General features: G+C 45.4%; 5 protein-coding genes across 5 annotated transcripts; 2 read left to right on the top strand and 3 right to left on the bottom strand.

Annotated features, from left to right (window-relative positions):
* Positions 1-261: 261 nt before the first annotated feature.
* EDB82DRAFT_527283 (Cupredoxin) lies at positions 262-819 on the bottom strand (the record flags this gene model as incomplete). The annotated part of the gene is made up of 1 exon (XM_025727868.1): positions 262-819. The coding sequence occupies one exon, from the start codon at positions 817-819 to the stop codon at positions 262-264; it is 558 nt and encodes a 185-aa protein (XP_025582292.1).
* Positions 820-2,961: 2,142 nt separating this feature from the next.
* Positions 2,962-5,043, top strand: EDB82DRAFT_247818 (fungal-specific transcription factor domain-containing protein). The gene is made up of 6 exons (XM_025727870.2): positions 2,962-3,088; positions 3,184-3,615; positions 3,666-3,973; positions 4,024-4,157; positions 4,206-4,842; positions 4,899-5,043. Exons 1-6 carry the CDS (start codon positions 3,037-3,039, stop codon positions 4,944-4,946), a joined length of 1,611 nt encoding a protein of 536 aa, XP_025582294.1. The 5' UTR covers positions 2,962-3,036; the 3' UTR covers positions 4,947-5,043.
* Positions 5,044-6,655: 1,612 nt separating this feature from the next.
* Positions 6,656-8,237, bottom strand: EDB82DRAFT_527286 (uncharacterized protein; the record flags this gene model as incomplete). Its single annotated transcript, XM_025727872.1, has 3 exons — positions 6,656-7,740; positions 7,808-7,909; positions 7,940-8,237. 3 exons carry the CDS (start codon positions 8,235-8,237, stop codon positions 6,656-6,658), a joined length of 1,485 nt encoding a protein of 494 aa, XP_025582296.1.
* An 8,050-nt stretch (positions 8,238-16,287) lies between these two features.
* EDB82DRAFT_448802 (transmembrane amino acid transporter protein-domain-containing protein) lies at positions 16,288-17,918 on the top strand (the record flags this gene model as incomplete). Its single annotated transcript, XM_025727873.2, has 1 exon — positions 16,288-17,918. One exon carries the CDS (start codon positions 16,288-16,290, stop codon positions 17,764-17,766), a length of 1,479 nt encoding a protein of 492 aa, XP_025582297.1. The 3' UTR covers positions 17,767-17,918.
* Positions 17,919-18,532: 614 nt separating this feature from the next.
* Positions 18,533-19,513, bottom strand: EDB82DRAFT_546974 (uncharacterized protein; the record flags this gene model as incomplete). The annotated part of the gene is made up of 2 exons (XM_025727874.2): positions 18,533-18,739; positions 18,809-19,513. The coding sequence occupies 2 exons, from the start codon at positions 19,511-19,513 to the stop codon at positions 18,533-18,535; spliced, it is 912 nt and encodes a 303-aa protein (XP_025582298.2).
* Positions 19,514-19,773: the final 260 nt, after the last annotated feature.

Genomic DNA, 19,773 nt, shown 5'->3' on the forward strand with positions numbered 1-19,773 from the left:
GGATGTGCACGTGGACCTTATGATAGACCTTGGGAGAACACAGAATAGTCAAATGGTTTCAAAAGTAAATGAATGAATTTTATTGAATTCAAAAATATATATCTCGAAAGGAATGAAGAAAAATAGAAAGCAAACCGCTATTCTGTAACCAAGCCACCCATGTAACCCCAAGCCCCGTACCATATCATTCTTCGCTAGGAAGCCATATCAGATCAAAGAAAGTGCTAGTCTAGCTAGACCTTTCCCATCACAGTAACCTTCTCAAAAGCCACCGTTGGGGTTGGGGTTGGGAATAACGCTTCCACCCTGTTGAACCTCGGGAATGACAGAAACACCAGTCAAGGCAGCAAGTTCCTTGTGTCGCCGGAGGCTGAAGTCCTGGTTGTCAAAGTTTTGGTTGATGACACCAACCATGCCCATCTGGCAGTGGTTGCCCTTTTGCTGAGCGCAGTAGTACCAGATAGGCTTGGTGTCCTCCACGACAATCTGGAAGACATCGGGAGCCTGGCCCTCAGCCGTGGCAAAGTTGAAGCCGGCAAAGAAACCTGTACCGTCGGCGAGAGGCTCACAAGGCTCGCCAAAGCTGGACTGGGCGACAGTGTGGTTGGCGGGGAGGAAGTGCCACTCGACTACGTCGCCGACTTCAGCGACGACATTGTCGGGATCAAAGCGAAGACCACCAAGACCTGCATTGACAGAGTGGGTTACGCCTGTGAGAGTGACGGTCTTGTCTGGGGTGGAGCGGACTGTCTTTGAGGCGGGTGCTGCAGAGACAGTCGCAGCGAGGAGGAGAGAAACGGAGAAGATCTTGGAGAACATGTTGATGTTGTTGTAGTATGACTGAAGAGGAGGATATGAGTTGGTGTTATAGTTGTAGTTAGAGTGAAGAGTTATGGAGTTGCTTGTTTGTTTGTGTTGTAGTGAAGTGATGATGAGAATTGTCAACTGAAGCGGATATGCCATCTCATTATATACAAAATCAATTCTTCATCGAGTCTACTGTCTACTACATGAAATTTAGTATACTACCACATCTGCATCTCTAATGTCCATGCCACCGCCTCACCTCAGCTGGGAATAGAAACAAAGCCATACATCTCGACTCAGCCCAGCCGAGATTCCCGGAACTCTTACCTCCCGAGACCTGTCAAACCCAGCACGGCCTTGAATGGGATTGATCTAATTGGCCAAATGCAATTTCTGAGATGGGCTTAGACTAGATATGCTGACAGTATTCTCGGCATTGACAAATGTCAGCCATTTCTACGCTAGCCCCCAGGTTCTGACTGCGCCTCAACGTGGTGTTGGAAAGACGGTAAGTGATCAGGATCTTATTTTTATCTGCGTTATAAAGCTCTTATTGGATATTAGAAGTTTGTTTCACTCTGACAGGCTGCTCATTTGGTGCTCCACAACTAAAAGATATTATTACATTACGTTGGAAATTCCCCGCAGTTGATGTGCTGTACTGTCGACACTTTAACACAATGTTTTGTGAAACAAATTAAACTTAATTTCATTCTTAGTGTCATTTCATCTAGTGACCGGCGGCGCAAGAGAATATAACAAAGTTGGGGATTAAGGCTAAGCCTAGGGCTAACTAAGTCGTCAAGATCATCTCTCAAGCTCGGGGTCTACGGTCTCACTCAGCGGCGTCCTTTAGATTTTCAAGCTAATTCCATTTTTGACACCAATAAATTCTCAGTTCTGGAATCTAAGAAGAACTTGCCTCGTTGTATTTGGAAGAATGATAGCCCGACGGCGTTCAAATTACAAGGACAGATCAAGCCAGTCTGGGTATCGTATTTTGGCCCCCATACCATCAGCATCGGGTCACACAACATCCGGGGAGGAAGAGAACTGACTAAGTGGCTTGTCTATGGTAGCACATCTTATGGATAACTACTGACCGAAGTCCTTTTCAGCACTGTCCATCGTTATAATGTTGGGCCTTGGCACGTTACTGTCAGCAGGCGGAATCAACATGACGGTCAACAGTAAAACATCCTGCATTTAGTGTTTGACCGCGGAGTGAAGACGTACGTGGTGTAAGTTTTGCCTAGATAAAAAAAACCAGGCTGATGAACAAATTTCCAGCTCAGTGCTTGGCCAGGTATTTATAGCCTGGGTTTGCCAGGATGATCCTGGTAAAGCCTAGATTTGATACTGTGTGTTGACGGCGAAGCAAAGTCCTTCCTCCATGGGATTGAATTGGGTACCTGAATGGGACGAGAACCACTTATAGTCATAAAACAAATCCGTTGCCCTGAAATACTTCTTGAGTTTCCCTCTGGGCAATTATATCTCCCCATTTCCGTTGATCGGGAATGTTGTTGTCTAATGCGAGAGACCCAAAACCCAAAATCCTACTCGCCACGGGAGTCGCGCCGAGGCGTCAGATATTGTTTTATCCTCCTCGAAATCATCACCGTCAGAGTTAGACATTTCGAACCACTCATGTTTCCATATGTCCTGCTCGCCTTGCACAAAGCCCTCTACGCGCAACCAGCCAAATATGCTACGAGTTGCATTCTCTGAGATAGCCTCCCGATCTCTGTCCAGTCCTTCATAGGATATATCTGTAATGCATGCCTGTGGGAGGATGAACTGACGGCTTACCAGGAATAGCTTGGTTGTCTACCTTCTGCAACGACAGAAATTCGACATCGCCGTCTTCACATTCCCATTCATACTATGTAACCATTGCCAAACATCATGAGTACTCAGGATAAAAAGATTCGCGTAACTACCTATGTAAAGCAGTTCTCCATGCATAAGAAAGATCTATGACCTAAACATATTTAATTATCTAACAAGGTTAATCTCTACTTGATGTCTATCTAGTCAGAGACACTCCGACTGAGGAGGCTCTTAATCGGCTTTAGTAAATCGGCAATCGGACATAACCAGAAACCCTGTAAAAGACTGACCGACCTTCCCAAGCCTTTTCTCTTTCGACATAAATTGAGACTCATACCGTTTTGATCATTTTATTATTCGACATTCTATACCGTATTTGGCAATACAAGCAGCACCATGGCCCGCCTCAATAAGCCTCTGTCGACCCGCCCAACAGCTCGGAGAAAAGGTAAGCAGCCATTCATCCAGTCAGTTTGGTTCGATATCTGCAGCATATTGCGTTATACAGTCCATCTGTTGAACCTATACTTAATTTGCTAATAGATCCTGCTTGTGGTACATGCCGCAAGAAATGTCGGAAATGCGATCGCAAACGACCCATCTGCGATAGATGTCGCACCAAGGGACTTCAGTGCGAGGGCTATCCCCCGAAATTCCAATTTCAAAACAGCTTGACAGTAGTCTCTGACGAATCAGAGGACAATACAAATATTCAGGACTCTATCAAAGTCCGACAATCGCCTCAAGAGTCTTTGCTCTCGGCCGAGTCACCTGATGCAAACTTCCCAATTTTCGATCCTCAGCAGGCGCTTCTTGATGTTTCGGATACTTCATTCCTTTCGCCAATTTTTGCTTTGACTCCTGTTGAATCGCCTCCTCAGTTGTCGATTGCGCAAGTTGACTCTGATCCGATAGCGGCCAGTGATATTGATCTCGACAGCGATATTATTGCGAACCAGTATATACTCTACTACTGTAAGACTCTTCCAGACTCGCTACTGATCTTTTGCTAAAGCCTGCCTTAGTTGATCAGATACTAAGCGAGCGCCTGGCAATACATGTAACCGGCTTGACCAATCCGTTCCGGGAACATGTTCTTCCGCTTGCGCATAAGCACCAGGGTATCCTTCACGCTTTACTTGGACTCGCATTATGCCATATGTACAACACTGGAAACTGCAATGATCAAGATTTAATTACCGCTTCTCTCGGATATAGACTGTCTGCTATAAGATCGGTTGCGGCTTTGTTGCTTCAAGAAGAAACGTCTACACTTACACGTATCGAGGAAGAATATCTCCTGGCTATGGTACTATTGCTAGTACTGCACGATGTGAGCAATATTATACTTTTGAGGCGACATATTCACTAACACTGGCCCAGATCTGCGAATCTGGTGTCTCTACTCATGGAGCTCATCTTACTGGGATATCGTTCCTCTGTAAACGAATGGCGGGTGACGACGATATCTCGACACGTTCTAAGGCAGGAATATTTCTCATCTCCGCGCTATCTTGGTAAAGTTGCCGTAAACCTTTCTTTAGTGAGCTGACTGACATCCGTAGGCTTGACATGCTCCGAGGTTTCAGTGGTGCCGAAAAACTCTCCTATTCTGAAGACGTAAGAGAATGTGTACGAGATCATGGAAGTCTTAGTCTCCACACATTAGTTGGCTGCCCGCCAGTTATCTTCTTCAAGATAGGTCAAGTTCTCGAAGGTGGTAAATCATATCTTGCGGGCGACCTTACACTTCAGCAATTTGAGAAATTGCTTGATAGCGCTGAGAAGTTTCTAAGAGGCTGGGATCCTGAACAAGCCGTTTATCCCACTGCGCATCGAGAATGGCGACAGCTGGCCGAGGCATATCGCCATGCCTGCCTCCTTCGAATCATGCGTTTTCCTGATACCTTCGCAGTTTCGTGCGATGATTCCCGAATCAAGGAATCTGTCACGACAATTCTCGATATCTGTGCCGTCATGCCCTCAGACAGCGTCTTTTACAAACGTCTCCTCTTTCCACTCTTCCTGGCTGGCGCCGACACTTGTTCACCGCATCAAATGCACTATGCCAGTCTATGTATTGACAACATTAAACGTTCTACGGGCTTTCAGCACCCAGCAATGATGGAAGTTCTTAGCAAAGTATGGGAGGGGCGGCGGACGAATCCCCATGGCTGGTCCAATGTTCCTTGGATGGAATACGTAAGTCCGATTACTCTTTTTTATGGAGATTCATTACTAAATCCGATTGCTTACAGACTTGTTCTGAGCTTTTGCAGTCACAGCATGCTTACCTATTTTTCTAACAAGCCGACGTCCCACATTATCGGAGTCGGAGTCGGAGATGCTGACTTAGAGAATTAATTACCCCATTCGGTTGGTACTGGGAAGACTAGATATAATGGATCACGATTATTTCTTTGTTCTCATTACTGATTAAACAAACTTCAATCTCGCAGTATATTAATTACCCTTCAATTGTCAAGTTGATTATAAACAATGGCGGCTCAAGAGAAGAACCAAGTCGAGCTGGAGAAGGCCTCCAAGCTGGCAAATGTTCCCCACTGCGAACAATACGAGAGGATGATCTCGGGCATGCTGTGCGTCAAATAATACCTTGATCTCATACACGTATAATTAACAGCGATTTAGTTACGACTCACTTATTCCGAAACTCACAAATTCTCGTCTCGCTGCTCGAAAAGCCATGAATGAATACAACACTTGGTTCCCCACAGGCGAGGACTTCAACATTGAAACTATCACTAAAAGAAGAGCCGAGATGCTCAAGTCTTTCCTCGGGCATGTAGCAGACGATGAAGTCTTTATCGAACCTCCCTTCAGAGTCGACTACGGACCCAACATGTCTGTCGGCAAGAGATTCTACGCCAACTTCAATCTGACAGTCTTGGACTCTGCAATTGTTTCAATCGGCGATAGAGTTATGATTGGACCTAATGTTATGATTTCAACAGCAACTCATGAGACCGAGGTTGCTAGTCGAAGAGCCAATATCGAATATGCTTACCCCATTACTATTGGTGACGATTGCTGGATTGGAGGCGGTGTTACTATCTTGCCAGGTGTTACGATTGGAAATGGATGTACTATTGGAGCAGGATCCATTGTGACTAGGGATATTCCTGCGTGGAGTGTTGCTTTGGGATCGCCAGCGAGGGTCGTTAGAAAAGTTCAAGAGTTGGGCGAATTCGTGGAAGATGTTAAGCAAAATGGGACTACCAGTGGATAGATAAACGGGAGTTTAGACTAACAAACTAGAACTGAGATCAAGATAGAGTACAAATGGTCTTTATTTATACACTCGTCATGTTGCGATCCCTGGTGCCTCCGCCTCCCCAGGTTTTGGTTAGCTACGTATCAATTTCTTCAAAGCACCGTTTAGTTCGCTATTGCTTCCTCTTAACTCTCATTCAAAATTATCTTCATATGATAGTGATTAGGGTTACACAGGTAAAGATCTCTGTTGTTGTTCTGACCATTGAGTGTTACATCAAGCGTGATGGCGTGCTAGGCCAGAATCGTTTAATTTGGTACATCAGGACTAGCTATAATACCTAATTGCACTCAATTCTTCCACATACGACCACAGCTCGCAGAAAGCTCGGGATCCCGTCCGCTCTCCCATAGATAAGCTGCGAAGCGCTGGATTAGTAGTTGGGTCGGTGACGACCAGCGAATCCCCGGTGTTGTATGTTTTTTGCCTGTGTTCCCTCTTTTTGCCAATTCATAGAGAGAAAAAAATACAATATTTTATCTTCCACCTGCTAGAATGCAAGTCTAGCCTTTGAACATTAATGTTCATTTTCTAGCCCATTCATGAGCTATATTTGGGTGAGATCGTGCATTGTGGAACACAAGCTTTTAAGCCTGTGCCACTATCCAAAGGACTGATACCACAGGCTTAGTACAGCATGCGAAATAAATCTCAAGCCGCTGTTATCAGTTGTGTAATCTAATTTAGTTATTATTGTTTATTCATCGCGCAGTCAATCCCCTAGTCTCGCAGCTTTGACTCATCTACGAAAAGGTTACGCATAACACTCTGCTTCAACTCTGCAAAGTTCTGTTTCTTCTCCCTCTCGAGGATCTCCATTCTAGACTTTCTCATTGATTTTGCCACATCATTCCAGGCAAGGGAGCCTTTGCCTGCAACGTCTTTCATGTCCTCTTCGACTTTCACATCAACCAGCTTGCCCCTGCTCTTCCTCACGATCCCGTCTATAATAACGGTATCGACGTTGCCGATACTACTGTGCAGAACGATAGCGGCCAATGGGTCTTGCTCCACAGCACATAGCAGTTCAGGCGTGTTGGCGTCAAAGATGACAAGGTCAGCCAATTTCCCTTCAGCAATGCTACCGAGCTGGTTTTGCATCCCAATCGCTCTGGCACCTTGGATTGTACCTAGGTTGAATACCTCCTGTACCGTCTTGGAGATATGTCGAGGGGCCAATTCTTGATTAATGAGCTTCTGGTTATGGTTAGCCCGGGAGGCTTGCAAACCAAGTCTCATCTCATAGACAATGCTCGAAGCCTGGTTACTGTGACAGTCGATACCCAGACTTGACTGTGCTTGAGCCATAGGATAATCGCCATCAAGACAGATTGGAGTCCCTAGCGCCATCTGCATTTCTGTCGAAGGTGTACTGCTGATGTGTGCTCCAGTATCTACTACAGCTTGGATACTCTCGGTAGGGTACCCATTTGCGTGACTGAATAGCATTCGATCGTCCAACAAGCCTTGGCTTTTGAACTGCTGTATGACATCACTCATGCTCAACTGATGGTTACGAACAGCGTGGGTAGCCGCCAAATTGATACCAGCCTCTCGGGCTGTTTGAAAGAGTTCTTGGACAACCTGCTCAGGCAAGAACCATAGGTCAAAAGCCAAGCCCATGGTCACTCGACCATCTCCAAAAGGAGCCTTGGCTCCGAGCTTTCGTAATTCCAAAAGATTCCATGATGCAATCATTTCCCGGTTCATTTCGAACGGTGACCATGAAGCAACACGAGCAGTCGGGCAGTACCCATAGACGCTGCGTAGACCTGATGATACAGTGGCTGAAATGGCAGTTGATGCTGATGAACAAGAAAAGTCAGTACTTTGGTATCACTATCATCGCAGCTGCCCACAGGATTCACGTACCAGCACCTTCAAAGGTATTTACATGTGAGTGGTCAAGTACAGTTGTAGTGCCAGCATTGATCGCTTCAAGACATCCGCCAAGTTGACCCCAGTAAATGTCTTCTTTGGTGTAATTAGACGACTACAAGTTACCTGACGCCATGTAGTCGAGAAGAAGCTCATCTGCGTGCCTTCCTTTGAGTTGGGTTTGCCAAAGATGGTGATGTGTGTCGACAAAACCAGGCGAGATGATCTTTGAGTCACACTCGATTAACTCTGCATTGGCGACATCCTCAATCTTTGAGGCTATCTTGATGATTTGGTTGTTCTCAATGAGAATATCTCTTTCTAGAGCTTGCACGTTGTCTTGATTGTCGTGTATGAGGACAGTTCCACCTTTCAGTAGCAGACGGCGGGACAAAGAACCGTTACGTATAAAAGAGGATGGCATTTTGACAACTTTTATGTTTTGAGTAGCGATGAATTGTGTAGTGAAACGAGATTTGAGAGTGCACAGAAGGAGGATATGTAGGCTGGTTATATACACAATCAATGACGCTATGGCGTTACCATTACGATTAATACGACAATCAACCTGAAGCTACACACACAGTCTATCGTCCCATGGAGTTGCTCCACGGAGATTTCGCCATTTACGCGAACAAAGAAAATGCCAGCAAACAAGTACGACGGTAGCGATCGACGCTCGCTACTTCGGGTGATCAGCCGTGAAACGGGCGTTCGCTTGTAGGTAAGGCTAGGAGCTATTCCTAAAGTTATTTGATGATTGGTAATAAGCTTTCGCTCTTCCGTCGGAGGATGTTGGGCTCAGAAATAGAGTTGGCCATATCGCCGCTTCGACACCGACATTAACAATCATCAGAAAGTGGTGATTGGATGGACATTGACAGTGGCCCTTTGTTTCTTATTGGAGAAAAGGGTTCAAGCCTAATCATAGAGTCAATGTCGCTCTTAGATTCACTTGATGGTTCTCCATCACGACTACGAGAATGTATGCAGAGACGAGCATATTGATAAACTCCACACAGTTTAGAGAAAGAATAATTGATAACAGTGATTAGTTCCTCTGTTGAAAGGGATACTCTGAACTTTCAAGTCTCTCAAATAACGACTCACACCCTATCCTTACTAAGGCATAAACACAAGCAACGCAGTAAAGAATATCAGAGCTTCTGCCAAGATGCAAACCGAGCCAAGAAAGCCCTCGTTGGTTTTTCGTAGGGAACTGGGGTAAGTGGATAAGATTTTACTAGAAAAGCTCTCCTCGGGCGATTTCGCCTCTTCAGGGGGATTAGGCCCGGTATTTGGTTGCTACTCCCGGGACAAGGGGCCCCAATATCGGCAGTTGGCGGCTCGACGAGCCTCACTACAAGTAATATCAGTTATTGCCTCTATGTCAGCTTTCAAGAGACTAGTATACACGCCGTGGGTCGGACGAGGGGATATTGTACAAGAACTTGGGCTTGGGGCCTTCTTTGCAGTCAGTATAGGCGACGGCGGAGAAAGAGTCCCCTTTGACGCGTTTGACATTACGGGCACCTCCTTTTCGACTGCTGCTTCCTCCAAAACACATGTTGATAGGACAAGTTTGTGAAGGGTGAAGTGTGATTGTGGGTGGTAGTTAGTTGATATTAAAGTCGTTTGCGAAGACGAACGCGAGGGAAGACTTGTGTGTGGTGTTGACGAGGAAGGGAAAGAAAGACAGCAGAGACTCATCATCTTGTCTTTATATGTTCTTCTTGTAGGGATAAAAAAGGGTTTCTCAAAGTTATAATATGCTTTAGACAGATAGATGGTTTTAATCGTTACGCGCATTTGTCTGTAATTTGGATGAAAATAAAATTAAACTCCTGTCTATATTGATGTAAATTAAGATGACTCTGTAAACTCAAAATAAGGACCGCAAAACTCGGCTAGCAGTAGAGGCTATTCATCAGCTGTTACTTGACTATTGCCATGGCAGACGGATTGAAAATGGCTTGAGTCAGTAACTAATATCTCTGTGGATGCAATGCGATGATCTTTCAACCTGTAGTCGGTGGAACTCATTCATGTGAACTATAGCTAGCTTGGAAGAATCAACACATCGTGGCAACGCCCCGAAAACAGGTCTTTGAGACTTGGATATTCAAGTGACGATTCCATCACATAATCTTTTCTTACTTTAGCATCCTCCCTTTTCATTCTGTTGTTCTGGTTGATGGGAATTACACTTAGAAAGCAGTGAAAATTGTATCCGGGTCTTTGTGAGACTTCCTCCCTCTTGCCCTCTTCTTCCTGTGTTCCAACAAAGCCTGTTTCAAGTCGCAGGGTCTACACAAGTGTCCAATACTTCACTGCGAAGAGCCTAGATTAAAAGCAGAGACGACATGTGATAGGGTCCTCGTTCTTAGTATACAAAGCGTGGGGCATTGCAACAACTCAAATAACAGAGTTCACGTTGTTTCGCAGATTGCGATATGACTTATGAGATAGGTTTTTTTTACAGCACAGCTAAATGGTAAGCTTTGCGTTCATAGATTTGCACACTTTATTCTATAAAAGAAATTTACATTCTTCGAAGGGATAAAAAGGGTTCAAACTGAAGTATCTAGCTCAAACATTGGATGGGAAGTAGGTAAAGTTACAGTTTCTGTAGAACAAGTCCATCCCATACGGGCAGACTTTTATTAAGACTGCATTCTAAGGTTTCAATCGGAGAACTTGTAACCATGGACCGGTCGTCTTCGTTGTCTCCCAGCGAGACCGCAACTGGAAGATACTTCCAGCGACTGCCATCATTATCTCACAGCTTGAGGAAATGGTTGTCTCTAATGCTCTTTACTCTGGGTCTCGTTCTTCGAGCTACGGGCATATCGAAGGCTTACAATGCACTTTACGTAACATTTCTAGGATGTGGCCAACCCCTCGATATCATCTTCTCTATGTGTTCGATGACGATCCGATGTCGAGACCAGGCTGCCTAAACCTGATTCTCAGTTTCCACCAGGGGACGCGATCCTATCCCCATGAGGTTTCCAGGGGAGCATGGAAGTCCACAAACTCTCCTATAGGATCTTCTGCGTCCATGAATTTTTTGAACGATGATAGCGCCAAGGTCCAGGAGTCACTGGGTAGCGGGAGCATTTCTTCCATGAGATTGGCCATAACTCAAAGAGGAGGCAAATATTTTGGCCCCAACAATGTCTATGCTGTCGTTGATGGCCACCTCCAGGCTATTGAAGGGCTTCTATCGGCTAGTTTCAAAGTGGTATTCGTTAGGAAAGGTGTAGAAATAAAAGGCTAGGCGACCTCACGTCTGTGAGGATGACTGAACGAGCGATGCAACAGAAGCGGCATGGGTATCTGGTAGAAGCTTTACCAATACAACGCCTGTCGTGGGGGAGAAGCAGGGACCCTGCATCAAAGAACTCAACCGAAGCATTTCTTGATCGACCAGAGCGACTCGCTTTGCGCACAGAGATTGAAGCCGGTTTGCGAATGCCTCTGGCAGCCGATTTCCACAATCCCTAATTTCATACTGGGCAAGAACAACAAAGGACAGGAAATTCGATCACAAAAGTAATTGTTGCGTTCAAAGCGATCTAAGACATCTTCTAAAGCTGGCGCTGAGAAGTCAAAGATGCTTTGTGTCAATGGAATGTCAGTTACTGGAACTAGATCTGCGGGGAGGTCCGCGGTGAGATAAAACTACGAAAAGTAAGAGGTCAGATCACCGGATGCGAAAGGGAGTTATAGAGAGTAGGTCCCACACACCATTGCACCAAAATCAAATAAAAAAATCCCGAAAGAAGCACTGTCGTAAGAGCATTGTGGGCGAGAAATTTTTGTCAAAGTAAGACCATGACTACGCAAAGAGACAGGGACGTTTGAGGTTTCAAACGGTATTACCAATATCCAGATAAATCTGATGACTACCAGAGATGGAAGCCATAAACGTGAGGGAGATGGCTAAAAAAAAGAGTCGCTGGTGGCAGGAGGAAACTTCATTTGGTGATTGAAATCTGACAGAACGGGCTTTTAGAGCCGCAAGTGAGTTTCACAAAACACTGTAGCAACTCAGGGCGATGATGACAGAGAGGAAGCCAGTCTTGAAAGCGATATGATGGGATCTTCACACGACAAATTCTGCCACAAATCAATCACAGAAGACGTTGTTGTCAACTTACTATTACCATCTTCGCAACTACCCTGAACATCTCTGTCTTTTTGTCGAAACGATCAAACATATCTTTCCTGTTTCTTGAGGCTTTTCGCCACAGCTTATCTTGCTACGTCTGACACCGTAACATCTTCAAGGTACCCTACAGTGATCAATATAGATTTTAAAATGTTATCGCCATAACATAACTAACATTGGCAGCAACAAGAAAAGCTCCTGGTATCCGTTACGCAGTATACCCCGTAGCACCTTATTGAAAACCTGTTTTAATAGTCTATAATCCCTATGCAGTATCTGGTATTAACCCCACCTTTTAACAATTCCAACCTGCTGTCATAAATTCCCAAGCGGTTGTCGATCACAACGCCAACTATCTATGCCCAAACCGATACCATAGTTTTACTACCCAACTACCTAGTCCAGTGACCTCTCGGGATGCCTCAGCTGCCCGGGACAAGAGCTGATCAAACATGCTCCTCCTGCGCATCCAGCTGTCCAGATCCACTTACACTTGATGCCAAGTACAACCTAAAACCAATCCTATGCTTATCTTTCCGTCAAATCATGTCGATCGTCTTGGCTAGAAACTTTACCCGAGTTCTTCTATACATCTTGGCAATTTAAAATCATGGGGAAAGCAGGAAGGGAAAGTACACGATCAACCCCGAATACCGAAAGTCGAGATCGAAGATGTGGCGGAGTATATCTCCGTCTTTTGCATACTGACAGAGAGCTCCGTCTCGTCTCGGTCTGTCTAACCGACTTGCGTCTGAGGAAACGTGACCGGGATGCTCATAATCGCGATTTTAAATGCCTCAAGCACGTGCAGCCTTATCTTCTTTCGCCTCGTGGAATCCTTGAGCGTATCCATGTATAGGCGAATGCTGGTGAGACATATTTCACTGTTGTGATCAGCGTGACAGCCTGGATTGGGTCTGTCAGTAACAAATGACCGACAGAAAAGGACCCTGAGAAAGCAGACAAGCCGATTGGGTAACCCGTAACATGGTCTGAGGGCAGGCACTGCGTGACGTCTGATGGAGACAATGTATTCAGCATTCTGATCAGACACGGTGACATCGAGGCATGTTTTCGATTTCAGGCGCATAGTACACAATAGGCAGTTACCATGCTCTGTAGTCAAGTATCATGCTTGTCAAAATGAACCCTGAGGGAATGGTAGCTCTGTAAATGGTATGGTTGGTATGAGTTTCTTATGCTTAACTTGACCAAACTATGCATAGAGCAGGCTGCCGTTGGAGTCAACCTGAAGCCAAAATACATCCATCACTTATGTCTATATTGCATTCTTCCAATGAGATGGATCGCAAAATTGTAGCGAAACTAGAGCTCTGCGACAAAATACAAAAGGTGATAGAAACACTGCCATCACTTTTTGGTGTTGATAGCATGGAGCATTTCTGTCCACCGTGGTCTCAACTTCACGTATCGAATTGGCATTTTTGGCATACTACATTGGGTTGCTATAGCCGCAATATATCCACCAAAATGCTTCTATTCCGAAAAGAGTAACCATTGTGCATAGTGTGCATATTCAATCTGGGGTACAGTGGGTTGGACCCATGCAATATTGATTAAAATATCCATAAAATAGTGGAATACATCCATAGATAGCATATACCCTGGTGTTGGACGGACGGCAGTGAAGATACCAGACAGATATGATCTGCTCTGCGCAGAAACCCAGAAGAAAATGTTACGAGTAAGCATCGCTGTCTGTAAAGGATTAGCCAGTCTCACCAGCTGCTCATATTGATTAGCAAAGACTAAAAGCTAAACATAATGACAAAAACAGGATGTTTTAGTAGAAAACCTGAGTGTCGGATTGCCATAACGTAATGTGAGACCACGCCACGGCAAATGAGCTCATCAAAGAGAAAGAATTTGAGGCTTGTTAGCGAAGATGGACGAGACAGAAATACCCACTCATGTCTACAGCTATATTGGTCGAGAAATCGACCCATTCAATGTTTTCAATTCCAACAACGACTCCTTGGCAAGTTTTTTCTTCACTGTCGATCCACTTTCCAAGAGGCGGTCATGTTGTGCGGCGCTTTTCCGTACTGGGATACGGTGTACGAGTCAGTCCAATTCCGTTCCAACAGCTTCTGTTCGTCCTCTCGGCACTGCCGCAGCTGGGCGGCAAATTGGGAGACGGGAAGAGCTAGTATAGAAAAAGACCCCTTATTTGCTGAGTCAAAGTGTCTGGACATTTGTGTCTACCAGATACTGCCCTCCTACTTGTTTCGTCAAGATTTAAGCGAAACCATGATGAGACCAAGGCATAAGTCCGTGTTTGCCTGATCAGCATAGAGTTTATTACGGAAGTATCCGTAAGCAGGTACGTAGAGAAAATAGGAGAACGAATACTCGCCACTTGATCACGGACACTTGATCTCAGACACTTCGGTCAAACTTGCCTATCGACAAGTTCCAGACGTTGACGTGTAGACAGACCCATTGTACTCAACAATACAGAACCAGTTTTTGCTACTATCCGCGGCATTATTATTTTGACTGACCCTCAGTCGAGCGCGTCTAGACTGTGATCTTACTTGCTGATTTGCCATTCTGATTCTGATATTGGTCTATTTGGCATCCGCAGTCCCATTGAGTCCCATTTGATGATATCCACAACAAGGTCATGCTTTTATTTTATTTTCTCAACCGAGTTCTAGACAGTCTCAAGCATCAAGTAGTCTCGGCCAGCAACGGGGCTTTTGTTCTAGTACATTGATCTGTGGCGAATAAGAATTGAAGCAATTTGTCACAGTAAGACAACGATATGCCCTGATGCTCTGAGGATGCAACACTGGTCCGTATCGGAAGAAAGGACGACAGATAGAAAAAGAAAAATGAGGCGGCGGCAAAGGCGGTCTATCCTATTCTGTCCCGTCCGTCTATTAAACTCTACGGTAAATTACAATAGAGAGGGTACGTATCTCATCCAGGAGGCACAGTTTTTAACCGCGACCAAAAGAACGTTGCGCGCACCAATAAGATGTGTCCAAAAGACAAATTCAGTTCCCGTGTCTCGGAGTAACTAAACAAGAACGAGGTGCCGAGAATGTGCTGGGATCGGTCTCTTCCCGATAATAGCGTTCCCTGCATCACATCACGCTAGCGGCTCTCGAGTTTCTTCTTTTGTCCGTAGAGGAGGGAAGTTTATCATAACCTCAACTGTTACTACTTGGTACTCAGGTACTAGACAAGGCAAGTAATGTCATTACAGAGTGCTGAAACATAGACTTGCTTGAGATAAACCCTTGTTTTTTCCTTTCCAGGTACCGTAAAAGTCGATACGTAATAAACGTCTTTGTCGACCCATTATTTACTCCTGTTTTCCATCTCCAACATCCACTTTTTCTTCAGTCTCCGTTCTTGGCGTTTCCACCATGACATGACGCTATTCAGAGCTTGGCGACGACCCTTAATTCTCTTCTTTCCAACCAACGCACACGACAAATTCCCGCACGGCATGACCGGGTCTCGTCTCCTGAATCGAGTAGAGTCCATTCTTTGACTAGTGCTGTTTTGTATCTATGACGTAACTCTCAGCCTCAAGCAGACATCAACATCGACATCACTCATTCTCAACGCTCCACTGCCCTTGTTCTGCCCCATGGGGGACCGATCCTTCTTGCAGTAAGGGATCAAAGTGAGGCTATGCCTGTACCTTTAGTCTAACCTAGTTAACGTTCCAGATGTTGGAAAAAAAGTTCTCGGTGTTTTCTGCGTCAGATCTCCAAATTGTTGAGCTATTTAGACCCAGCCCATCTGTCCCCATTCCCGTTTCTGACGGTTCTTGTTTGACTCTACTCTTCTTCGTATCTCATCTCAGACTCTCTTCCTTTTCATCACTCATACAAACAACGATTGTGCTTTTTTATTAGAGTACATCACCTGCAGATCCCTTTGAACCCTTCAATGTAAGTACCTACGTACAGCACGTCCCGTCCCTTAAACCCTGGTTTCTTAGCCCTTCGGCTCTGCATGCACGACGACATGTCGAACAGCAACACATACGTATGCACGGAGAGACACTCCAAGTCTTGATCATGAAGAACCACATTTTACAGATACCCATATCTGTTTCACCTCAGATACGCTCTACATCATAGTTGCATATGACTTCATCAAATCTTGCCCAGCCCATATTTATTCTACCCTCGCCTACTACCAAGACCCAATTGACCTCCACTTGAAAAAGATCTCGCTCGAACACTTTGTACTGACAAGAATTCCTCAGACCCTGGCCTCTCTTCCACTCACCTCACCACCATAACCAACAATCACAATGGCAGCCACATCAGAACCTACAACAAATCTCGCCAGCGAGTCCGAAAAAGGAAAGCAACAACCTCTCAAGATGGACCATTCAGACTCAAATTCTCCCCCCAAGTACGAGCACGACTCGGCATCCGGCTCAGACGGCGAAGTTCCCAAGGGCGAGACAAGCGATGAGATCGGCAACATCTTCGAGGGTGAGGATGGAAAAAGCTACAGGACCATGACCCGCTGGGGTACAATCTTTGCTCTTCTTACCAACCAATTCGGTATCGGTGCCCTCGGTCTTCCCAGCGCTTTTGCGACCCTCGGTCTCGTCCCCGCCCTCATCACTCTCTTCGGCTCTGCCCTCTTGGCCTGGTACACTGGCTTCGAGTTATACCGCTACTCCATCTTGCATCCTCAGTGTGTGCACATCATTGACCTTGCCAAGGCTGCCGGAGGTCGAACATGGCAAGTCATCGTGGCCATTGGATTTCTCATCCAGGTCATCATGTTCTGTTCTTCTGCCATTGTCACCATCTCAATTGCTTTCAACACCATGACTGAGCATGCCATCTGCACCGTCGGCTTCATGGCTGTCGCTGCTGTCATCTCATTCGTTCTATGCGTGCCTCGTACTGTCAAGTTCATCTCTCGCAGCGGTCCCCCTACCGTCATCAGTCTTGTCGGAGCCGTTCTTATCGTCATGGTCAGTCTTGGTTTCGCCGACCCCGTCAAGGCCCCTGAGGATTGGAAGCCCACCATCAAGGCATTCAACAATCCTGGATTCCGTGACATCTTCAATGCTGTTCTTAAGATTGTCTTCGCCTATGCTGGTAACCACTCATACGTGTCGTACATGGCTGAAATGAAAGACCCAAAGAAGGATTTCCCCTTCTCTCTCACCTGGTTGATCTTTCTTACTACCGCTTTTTACACCATGCTCGCCACCGGTATTTACTGCCTCGCCGGCGAGTACACAACTTCACCTGCTCTTGGATCAGCTCCTCACATCTACGCCAAGGCTGCTTATGGTGTTGTCCTTCCCGCTATCTTGACTGGTGCTCTTGCCAACGGCCACGTCGGTGTCAAGTACATGTTCATTGTCTGCATGAAGCAGATGAAGGCCACTCACGAAATCACCTCCAACAGCATCCGATCTTGGGCCGCCTGGATGATTTGCACCACCATCTTCTGGATCGTTGCATTTATCCTCGCCAACGCCATCCCCATTTTCGACTCTATCGTCTCGATCCAGTCCGCCACCACCTACGCCTGGTTCTCCTTCGGAATGAGTGGTGTCTTTTACATCGTCTCCCGCAAGGGTACTCACTTCAAGGGCGGAAAGAACATTTCTTTCTTCGCTCTCAACGTCGGCATCATCCTCTTTGCCTTCTTCCTCAACGGTGCTGGTCTCTGGGCTTCATTGACTGAGATGCTCGAGATTTTCGCTACTGGCGACAATGTCAACGGCACTTTTAGCTGCGGAGATAATTCTGCATTGTAAAGCGATGGTCCTTCCAATTTTACGAAATGATAGATCGACAGTGAGCTCTGAACAGGATAGTATACACATGAGTCATGAGCTGGGATTTCTTTTGGCGTTTTTTTCACAACTTATAGACTAAGCATATACCACCAAGCGAACATAGCATAGCCTTGACAATTTATTTGTTCATTTTCAATTTCTTCGATTCCTCATTGTGTGATTTGCCGCGCTGCACGTACTTGACATCGGCATCAATATAAAGTTTTGCATCTCGTCTGTGATATTCACATCGGGTCACTGAATATCTATGTAAGGACAAAGCATATATATTCAAAGGTTGATTGGTGGTTGTCTAAAGACTCATTGAATACTAAGTTGAAATTGAACCTTGTTGACTGGGGCATTGGAGATATCTCCCCCAGAAATAGATTGATCAACGGGGTCGAGTAGTGAATGATTCTTTTATGTCAAGGTTAGATGGTGCATTTAAAAGTTGTAAGTAGATTTCTCATGTACCATGACATTGTTCCTGCAATATTCGACCTTGATAATCCCCACTCCAACCGTATTTTGTATCGCGAGTTGATTCGAGTGCAAATAGTAAATTAGAATTTAATAATAGATACATGTTTCAACACAATCTGACCTTGAACGATACATGGTAGGACCTGTTAAGCCCATATTATCAAAGTGCACCCTTCCTTCCATCCTCGCGAGCCTTCAAAATGATCCCAAGGTTTTTAGTCTCAATCGCTTCATACAGACCACAAAGCCCCAATGCCTTTCACTTTTCTTCCTCCCGACGGAAGAACTCCTCCGTTGTCCTAATTCTACTTGGATGAATCTCATCCAAAAGCTCATAATCTCTCCTGATGGTCCTCTTATTTCCACCAGAATGTCTCCACAGATTCCAGAATCCAGTAAAGTTCTGCTTGATAGTCATAGTTGCAGGATCCTTCGGATCTGCGTTGTGCCCAGCTGGGATATCACCCTAAACAGGCGTGTTGTCGAAATAAGTTGGGTGCGGGATGTCAATGTACTTAGCAGGTTTACCGGTGACTTTTTGGAAAGCCTTTGCAAGTTCATCAATGGTAATATGATCAATGGCAACATCAACATCCATACCATCAGATTTTTTCGGGTTGTCGAAAAGCCAGCGGACATAATATTCGCAGTCATCCAGAGAGACAAGCACCATGGCTCCATCAGCGAGAGGGACAGACCAAGTCACAACACCGTCAACAACATGTGGCACTATGGCACTCCGATCAGAGGTGACCATTTCGACATATGGGCCTGTGGCGAAAAGCGCAGTGCCCATGTTGTGGCTCTTCCTCTGGCTAAGCATCCACTCTCCAAGTCGACCTTTGCCATCATAATGGCCGGCTCGGAACTTGGGATCATATCCTCCCTTCTTGTAAGCGTAGTCCAAATTTCCAAAGACGAAGAACTTGATGCCACATTCGATGGCCGACTCGTAAGCGCGAATTATCCAGAAGATCTCTATTTTCTCGCCGGTATTGAATCCGTCGATGTTGACAAAGGCGCCATAACAGCCGGCATAGCCCTTGCGCAGATTTTCTTCATTGGCAAAATACCCTTCGACGAATTCAACGTCACCGAGCCCTGCGAGCTGTTTGGCGCGCTCTGATTTGTTATCACGAGTCAGAACGCGGAGAGTATAGGCGCCGTCTTTGGTGAGGCCTCGACATACAGGCAGGCCTTGGGCTCCTGTGGCTCCGATGACGAAGATACGATGAGACATGTTTATAATTGGAAAGAGTTAAAATTTGAAGGGTCTTTGGAATAATTGATTCCTTTTAGTGTGGATGAACGGTAATGATGAGGATGTCCGGAATGACCGAACATCTTTACATGTATATATACATGTTTGTATATTCAGACAAAATGTAGTCTGTTCAATTCAAGATGACAAAACTTTCCATGTCGTCGGGTTGTTTGTCAATTCTATACTATAAATACTATTTAATGATTATTATTCTTTCGGTTTTCTGACCATTAGCG

This window comes from Fusarium venenatum (assembly GCF_020744135.1).
Source record: "Fusarium venenatum strain MPI-CAGE-CH-0201 chromosome Unknown EDB82scaffold_3, whole genome shotgun sequence".
In the NCBI taxonomy this organism is placed as follows: domain Eukaryota; kingdom Fungi; phylum Ascomycota; class Sordariomycetes; order Hypocreales; family Nectriaceae; genus Fusarium; species Fusarium venenatum.